At 45.3% G+C, this 8,805-nt stretch overlaps 1 protein-coding gene across 6 annotated transcripts in view; it reads left to right on the top strand.

The window, feature by feature from the left end:
* GAPDHS (glyceraldehyde-3-phosphate dehydrogenase, spermatogenic) overlaps positions 1 to 8,548 on the top strand; it is a 101,764-nt gene extending 93,216 nt beyond the window's left edge. For 3 of the 6 annotated variants that reach the window (XM_078146346.1, XM_078146347.1, XM_020977434.2), the window contains 10 exons: positions 2,566 to 2,692; positions 3,086 to 3,182; positions 3,333 to 3,439; positions 5,005 to 5,095; positions 5,205 to 5,323; positions 6,225 to 6,306; positions 6,660 to 6,811; positions 7,015 to 7,177; positions 7,349 to 7,446; positions 7,547 to 8,540. In XM_078146346.1, coding sequence (XP_078002472.1) covers positions 2,566 to 2,692; positions 3,086 to 3,182; positions 3,333 to 3,439; positions 5,005 to 5,095; positions 5,205 to 5,323; positions 6,225 to 6,306; positions 6,660 to 6,811; positions 7,015 to 7,177; positions 7,349 to 7,446; positions 7,547 to 7,619 — 1,109 coding nt within the window. In that variant the 3' untranslated portion in view covers positions 7,620 to 8,540. Of the gene's footprint in view, positions 1 to 2,565; positions 2,693 to 3,085; positions 3,183 to 3,332; positions 3,440 to 5,004; positions 5,096 to 5,204; positions 5,324 to 6,224; positions 6,307 to 6,659; positions 6,812 to 7,014; positions 7,178 to 7,348; positions 7,447 to 7,546 lie in introns of all 6 variants that reach the window. The other 3 variants (XM_078146350.1, XM_078146349.1, XM_078146348.1) reach the window with 2 other exon arrangements.
* The last annotated feature ends 257 nt before the right edge of the window (positions 8,549 to 8,805 follow it).

Here is an 8,805-nt window from a genome sequence, read left to right as displayed (position 1 = left end):
GCTGTCCATGGTACTCATCTTCTAGGCCCTGGGGTAGTCCTGCTTTCCAGGAGCCTGGTTTGGGGGTGAGGAGGGAGGGGGAATGTAGTTTCTGGATTGAGTCCTTCCCATGAAAAGGCTTCTTAACTTGTTCCTTGAAGTTCCACTCCCAGAGCCAGGAGGTAGAGGAAAGGGATAACAATTGCCCCTATTTGGGGGAATAGGAAACCCAGAGAGAAAGACCACTAAACTTTTCTGAAAAGGATAAAAACACTCATAGTCACCAGTAACTATTGAATTGCCATCACTAGAAAATTATTATCATTGCGTATTAACACTTATTGACACTGAGACACCTCAGGCTATATCTATCAGATGTTTCATATTAAGACTAGCAGAGACAAAGTCCCATCTCAGGGCTCCTGAGTTCCAGTCCGCATCTCTATCTTTTCCCTTCAATACCATCCTCCTGTCAGAGCCTTGGGTTCATTAGGATTGTGGAAGTTTAAAAGGAATGGTGAGAATGAAATCTTCAATGTCATCCAGAGCATCTAGACCCCTCATTTCACAAACAGGCACCCGGAGGAATCAACCAGCTGCTCCAGAATTTGAGGCCAAGTCTTCTGATCCCACATCCATTGCTCTTTTCAATGCACAAAGGAATAATTCTATTAAACTGGCCTTTGCAAGACTTGACCTCTTTGTCTTATCACACAAAACAAAGCCCTCCAAGCTCTCTAGTCCTCATATTTTTCTCTACCCTTCCAAAACTTTGGTGTCACTCTAACATTCATATATTAATCACTTTGGTTTCTTCCACATCCATTCCCCCTGTTAAAAGCCCAGTTAATCTGCTCACGTTTCCTTCACACAATTTTGTTCCACCTTCCCCACCATAATAATTGTCTTTCTGATTCCTTTTCACCAACCCTTGAAAGTAAATGACTACAATTTGGAATTAATTACTAAAACGTCCATATGCTTTGACTCAGAAATTCCATTACTGGGCTTAAGCAGCAAAGAGGTCAATGGTAAAAAGAAAATCCCCACATGCACTAAAATTTCTAGCAGCATTTTTTTATGATAACAAAGAATTGGAAACAAAGTAAATGATCATCGATTGGGAGAAGGCTAAAAAAATGGTGGTGATGTAATAGAATAATATTACTGTGCTGTAAGAAATAATGCCAAGTGAACGTGGAGAAGCATGGAAAGATCTATGTGAACTGATGCTGAGTGAAGTAAGGAGAGCCAAAAAGAATTGGAAATTGAGAGGATGCCCATCCATTGGGGAATGGCTGAGCAAGTTGTGGGATATGAATGTAATGGAATACTATTGTGCTGTAAGAAATGATGGACAGGCTGACTTCAGAAAAACCTGGAAAGACTTATATGGTCTGATGCTGAGTGAAGTGAGCAGAACCAGGAGGACTTTGTACACAATAACAGCCATGTTATGCAATAACTAGGATTGTTAAACTGAACCCTTCTCAGCATTATGAGGATCTAAGACATCTCCAGAGGCCTCAGGATGGAAAATGCTGTCCACATCCAAAGAAAGAACTATGGAAGTTGAATTGCTATCACTTATTTTTACCTTCTGTTGAGTTTTGTTTCATCTTTCTGATGGTTCCTCCTATTGGTTTTAATTTTTACTTACAGCTTCACTAATGTGAAAATATGTTTAATGGGTATGTAAAGGTAAAGCCTACATCAGATTGTGTGCCGTCTTGGGAGGGTGGGGGGGGGAGGAAGGGGGAGAAAAATTTTCAACTCAAAAGCATATGGAAGTGATTGTTGATAAATCAAAATAAATTAATAAAAAAAAATTTTTTTAAAAAAGAGGAGGTGGGCTCCCAGTTTCTGGAGCCTTTGAGGAAAAAAAAAAAGGAGAGCCAAGAGAGCAATATATTAAATAACTACGATGATGTAAATGGAAAAAACCAACCCACCACCACCACCACCATTACCACCACCACCTCAAATTGAATGTTGCAAAGTTATAAACAAGGATGGCTCATGAGAGGAGATATGAGAAGATACTCCCACCCACCCCTTTGTAGAGGTGGGAGGTTCACAAGTGTTGCACATTGCACATGTTTTTTAGAATTTTTTCAACGTATTGATGTTATACTGACTTTTTCCCTTTTTTCTTTTTTTTTTTTACTTTAAAAATACTATTTGTTACATGGGATTAAAGTTCCTCTTCTCCAGGATATAGTGCTCAATTCTATACCATCCAGCATTTATGTGCTATTTGAACTTGACCACATAATTTTGTATTTGGTGATATCAAGAGAGAAAAAACAGTTTGTCACCAAGAATGCCAACTACAAGTATGAAGTGACATCACATTAGCTGGCACTCTCTTTCACGTCTGTCTAACTGGTCACTTCAACCAGTTTGTTTGTTCTTCCAAGGCTGAAATTATTTTTTGTGTTTGTTGTATCCCTTCTCATAATGTGGAAGTGAGTTCTGTCCATAAAGAGCAACCTAATGAAGGTTTCTGTCTTTTCTGTGTGTGTGTGTGTGTGTGTGTGTCTGTCTGTCTGTCTGTCTCCCCCTCATCTCATCCAAAATGACCAGGTGGCAAATCACAGCAAACAGAATCAGAAACAAATGCAGCATCAGTTTCAGGCAAGACTGGATCCCATGGCCAAGCGTCTCCCAGAGTAATACGCGGAAGTTCTGGGTTAACAGTGGGCATCAATGGGTAAATCTTCCTTTCTGATTTGCTCCCTCCATACTGAAACCACATGACCTCAGGCTTCCCTGAGAGTTCCCTTCTGAGTGGAGTATAAGAGGAAAATTGTAGTATATATAAACCCATCTTCCTCTTCCCCCACTCCTCCTATCATTCCACACCCTAAAAAATCTTCCTGAATTTCTTTCTTCCTAAAACCAAGAGCACCATTTCCAGGTTCCCCCAACCCCCAACCACTTCCAATGCCCTTTCTTAGTCAACCTTCCTTAATCCTTTACATTTTAATCCCCTACACACACACACACACACACACACACACACACACACACACCCTGATAATTTTGATAGGGATTGGTGGGTGGAGGGCTCCTGATCACATCTGATTCTTTCATCCTGCATCAGATTCGGACGTATTGGGCGTCTGGTGCTGCGAGCCTGCATAGAGAAAGGAATAAAAGTTGTCGCAGTGAATGATCCATTCATCGACGTCAACTACATGGTAAGGAAAGGTCCTGGGAACAGGAAGAAGGAGGAAGCCCCAAGTCTCACCTGCCATGCATGGGAGTGAGGTCTCCTGAGGATGCTTCCCCCTGCCCTCAGCATTGCCTCTCCTCCTCCCCAACACACATTATCCTTCTCTTTCCCTAAGGAATATATGTTCAAGTATGACTCTACTCATGGTCCATTCTTCGGTTCTGTTGAAGTTAAGGACGGAAAGTTGGTGGTAAACAAACAGGAGATTCGTGTCTTCCAGTGGTAAGACATTTTCTCTGGGGCTAGCCACAGGAAGATTTGAATGGGAGCAAAGTAGGAAGATAGGTGTGGGAAAATCAGAGCCAGTTACCAAGTTTACCACCTGAAGAGCTTTCCTGGAATACAGAACGACGGACAGCTAAAACAAAGACACAGCCTCAAGGGGTCTATAGTTTAGTAGAGATCACAAACAACTTTTAGAAACCTGTCAGCACTGGACTCCCCAGGAATCCCAGCTCAGCTATGACTCTCTGTGTGATCTTTGGCAAACCACTGGATCCCTGGTCCTCTTAAGTTCAAATGAAGAGACTGGATCTATTACTCACACCATTTAAGGGTGAAAAGGGACCTGCATGGCCCCTGAGTCTAACCAATATCCACCTGAGATCCTTTCTGCAATATAGCCAACACAAGGTCCCCTGTTGAAAGGGGCACCCCACATCTCCCAAGGCAGCCCGTTGCACTCTTAGACTCCCTTCACTGTTTCAAAGAGTATTCTTACATCGAGTCAAAAATCTGACCCTCTAGAATTTCAACCTGTAGCGTCTAATTCTTAGCCAAGTCAAAGATCTTAGAGATCTTAGATGAGCCCGAATGTTCTTTTCAACCTCAATGGCCTATAAATGACAGAAATGATCATTCCCCTGTACTGCCAATGGAACACAGGCTAATCAATGAATCAACAAGCGTTTTTATTAAGTACTTGCTGTGTTCCAGGTAACCATGCCAGCCCATTTGGTGGGACCATAGTGGATAAAGTGCTGGGCCTGGAGTCAGGAAGATTCATCTTCCTGAGTTCCAATCTGGCTTCAGATACTTACTAGCTGTGTGACCCTGGGCAAGTCACTTAACCTTGTCTGCCTCTATTTCCTAATCTGTAAAATGAGCTGGAGAAGGAAATGGCCAATCCTTCCAGTGTCTTTGCCAAAAAAAAACCCTCAAATGGAGTCATGAAGAGTCAGAGATGGATGAAAATGACTGAACAATAAACTAAAGCCAACAAGGTGAAATGACTTGCCCAGGGTCACACAGCTAGGAAGTGTCTGGGGCAACATTTGAACTCAGAAGATGAGCCTTCCTGATTTCAGGCCTGACACTGTATGCACTGCACCACATAGCTGCCTATGGGCATAAATAGGTACATACAACATGCATGCAGAGGGGAAGACATTAGCTGTAATTATCTCCATTTTACAGATGGATACCTGAGACTCAGGTTAAGTGATTTGCCCCAGGGGTCCACCCGATTAGCAAGTGTACGAGGCAGGATTCGAAACTCAGGACTTTCTGATTTTAATTCTAGTATGCTTAACTGCTGACTGCAGTACAGTTAACCGGGGAAGCTTCTAAGCAGGAATGAGTTGAGCTAGATTTTTGAAGGAAGGGAAAGAAAGGCATCTCAAAATGGTGTGTGTAACTTGGGTGGGGGGTTTGATTGATCCTTCATGGCTCCCACCAAGGGAACTGGCAAGAGAAGTAATAGGGTAATCAAAGAAAGAAAATTAATGGTATTGGAGGGGGAGGGTGGAACCAGGGGTTCATGGAATATTCTCCTCCCCTTCCCCTAGCACGCAACCTGAAGAAATCCCCTGGAAGACTGCTGGAGCCCTGTACGTGGTAGAATCCACTGGATTGAACCTCACAACAGAAAAAGCCTCGGTGAGAAAAAGGGCACGTGGAGTAAATGAGGGGGCTCAGAACCAGGTGTCGAGGTGGGGGGGGGTCCTCTGGAATGTGGGCATGATAATTATACTGGCCTCTCCACTAGGCCCACATCAAGGCTGGAGCTCGTCGAGTGGTGATCTCTGCTCCATCCCCTGATGCTCCCATGTTTGTCATGGGTGTTAATGAGAACACCTATAACCCCAACAACATGACTGTTGTCAGGTAACTGGGTGATCTGGGTGGGGCTCTTCCAGTGGCTATGCTTCTGATGTGGTCCTTCTGACCTTGGTATCTTGAGCCATCCCCTAAAGGTGTTCCCCTTTGCTGCTTTTGAAGATTTTATTTCTATTGATACATTTTGTTTCAACATCATCTTCATTTCTGAACATATCCCTTTCCCTGAGTGATCCGTTCCTTGTAACCAAGAAAAAAAAAATGAAGAGCAAAAGAAAAAGCTGAGCACAACTAACCAATATATCAACCTAGTCTAACACTATATATAATATTCCCTACCTTTAGCTCCTCACCTCTGCAAAAGAGGGACAAAGATATACTTTCATCTACTTCTTTGGGGTCATTATAATCCATGTTCAGTTTCATTTGTCCAAGAGAAGCTCTTTCTATGTATATATACATATATATATATGTATGTATATATGTATATATATATGTATATATGTGTGTGTGTATGTGTGTATATATATACACATATATATACATATATATATGTATATATATATATACACATATATATACATATATATATACATATATATATATGTATATATGTGTGTGTGTATGTGTGTATATATATACACATATATATACATATATATGTATATATATATATACACATATATATACATATATATACATATATATATATATATATATACATATGGTTTTTCTGATTCTGCTTACTGGGCACATTTTTGCATCAGTTTGTATAAATCCTCTCATGTTTCTCTGAACTCTTCACAGTCATCATTTCTTGTGAGGTAATAACATCCTCTTACGTTTACATGCAAGAATTAGCCATTCTCCACCCATATTTAGTTTTGTCGAAGCCATAGATTCTGATGTCTTTCCCCATCCCACTCTACTTCATCCTTCTCTGTTCTAGTAATGCCTCCTGTACCACCAATTGCCTGGCCCCCATAGCCAAGGTCATCCATGATAATTTTGGGATAGTGGAGGGACTTATGGTAAGCATCAAGTGGAAAGGGTAATGTGGGATCATATGGAATGAGAGGGAAGAATGTAGAGATGGAGGTGGTTGAGAGTGACAGGGCCTTCCTGAAATCTAACTCTATCTCTCTGTATCTGTCTCTCTCTCTCTCTCTCTCTGTGTCTCTGTCTGTGTCTGTCTCTCTGACTGTCTCTGTCTCTGTCTCTCTCTCTCCCTCTCTCTCTCTCTCTCTCTCTCTCTCTCTCTCTCTCTCTCTCTCTCTCTCTCTCTCTCTCTCTCTCTCCCTCCAATACTGTGGGAAGGGAAGAAATCCAAGCTGGAGTAAACTGGAATGAACATTAAGGTTTCATCTCCCTCCTCTCCCCCCAGACCACAGTTCATTCTTACACAGCAACACAGAAGACTGTGGATGGTCCCTCAGTCAAGTCGTGGCGGGATGGCAGAGGTGCCCACCAGAACATTATCCCAGCCACCACTGGTGCTGCCAAAGCTGTAGGAAAAGTCATCCCTGAACTTGACGGGTATGAAGCCTGGGTTCCTGTCTTCCTTTGAGAATGGGGGTAACAAGAAGGAAGTAGTGGGAACAGTAATCTGAAGATCTGGGGTGGGGGAGCTGAATGGCACTGAGGACACTAAAAGGGGTGTGGGGGGAAGCAAGGGTAGAGGCCAACATCATGGATCCCTGAGTTGTTCTGATCCTTTCTCCTGCCTATGGTGTGTTCAGGAAAATAACAGGGATGGCATTCAGGGTCCCAGTCCCTGACGTCTCTGTCGTGGACCTCACATGCCGGCTAAGTCGCCCAGCCAATTATGATACCATTAAGGAGGCTATGAAGAAAGCATCCAGGGGGCAGATGGCTGGTATCCTCAGCTACACCGAGGATGAGGTGGGGACTTGGGGCTGTGGGTGCCTGGAGTGGGGGGTGGGGGGCAGCATGAACTGTCGCTGAGCATGAGCCCCCCACTCCCAGAAAGAAAGATCCATTTGCAGTGAGGGGTGGGTGCATTCTCATTCCTTATCCTTGCCTCCTTCGTTCAAATGACTCCCTGTTCACTAGGTGGTCTCTTCTGACATCATCGGAAACCCTCATTCATCTATATTTGATGCCAAGGCCGGCATATCTCTCAATGACAACTTTGTCAAACTTATCTCCTGGTGAGCTGGGAAAAGTAAGGGAGGTCGGGGTGGGTCCCTGTAGAGGTGGAGGGAATCCTTGATCCCATCCCACCGACGCGGACCGTGCCCCCCACCCCAGGTATGACAACGAATACGGTTACAGCCACCGGGTGGTCGATCTTATGAGTCATATGAACAGCAAAGAGAAGTGAGGGGGAGGGGAGCCCCGCTTCTGAGTCTACCCACGCAGGGCACAGTGTGCTCCTTCCCCTCACCGCCGGGACCTCATTCTGGTGTGGTCCGCCGGGGTCGCCCCCTCCCCTCCACCCCCAATGCGAGCATCTCCATCAGCTGTCCCTGTCCTGCCAACACTCACACCCACCACTTCCCGGGCTGTGCTTGGGGTCGGGGGTCACCGTGTCCGTTGTGTGTGTGTCTGTGTGTGTACGTATCTCCTCCTGAGAACTACTCCCTGCCCTTCCAGCACCGCTCCTCCCCGCTCCTTCCCTCAGGGGCGACTCCACATGAGGGTACCCGAGAGATAGTGCCAACATGTCCAATAAACATCTCAGCACCCGATAGGAAGCTACCTCTGGCGGCTCTGTATGCCGCAGTGTGTGTGGTCACCTCCGCCTATGGTTGTCGGGGTGTCTTTCCCGTCTGTGTGTGCGCATATGTATTTCTGTCTCTGTCTTGTCTGTCTCTGCACGTGTCTGTGTTTTGCCTGTCTATACACACGCCCAGGCCTGTGTGTCTTGCTTCACTATTCTGTGTAAAGTGTCTCTGTATCTGTCTCTATCATGCCTGTCTGTGCATCTATCTGCGTCCTACTTGCCTCCCTGTGGGTCTCTTTTACCTGTCTATACATGTGCCTGTGTGTGGGTGTGGGGGGGTGTCTGTGTTTTTGTGTGTCTCTGTGTGTCACTTATCTTGCCTGTACCTGTGTCGCCTGTCTATATAGCATCAATGTCTTCTGCGTCGTCTCAGTCTCTGTGCATTATCAGCTTGTGCACGTCTTTGCTTGTGTGTCTGGGCATCTTGCCCGTCTGGGCTCGTGTGTGCCCGGTCTATATTGCCTTCCCTTCTCCGCGCCTGGGTGTCCCTGCCTTTTTCTCTCAGTCCTGGGTCTGCCTGTGCACGTGTCTCTGCGTGTATATAGGTCTTGCATGGGGTGGAAATGGGGGTGGGGGTCGCACGAGTAGGGGTAGGCTCCAGGAGGCGGTGAGGAAGACAGGAGCACGGGTGTCGGAAGAGGTGGGGGAGATTCTCAGAGTTCGACCACGTGGAGCATCCGCAGTATGGCCCCGCCCCGCGCGCCTCAGCTATCCCGGCTGACTCCGCCCCCATCCCGGATGACTCCGCCCCCACGACGCGGGCGCCGACGTCACGTGTGCTTAG

This window comes from Phascolarctos cinereus, unplaced genomic scaffold (genome assembly GCF_003287225.1).
Source record: "Phascolarctos cinereus isolate Bilbo 61053 unplaced genomic scaffold, phaCin_HiC Scaffold_726;HRSCAF=1367, whole genome shotgun sequence".
In the NCBI taxonomy this organism is placed as follows: Eukaryota; Metazoa; Chordata; class Mammalia; order Diprotodontia; family Phascolarctidae; genus Phascolarctos; species Phascolarctos cinereus.
Note: the sequence above shows the minus strand (reverse complement) of the source record. Positions and strands in the feature narration are given on the sequence as shown.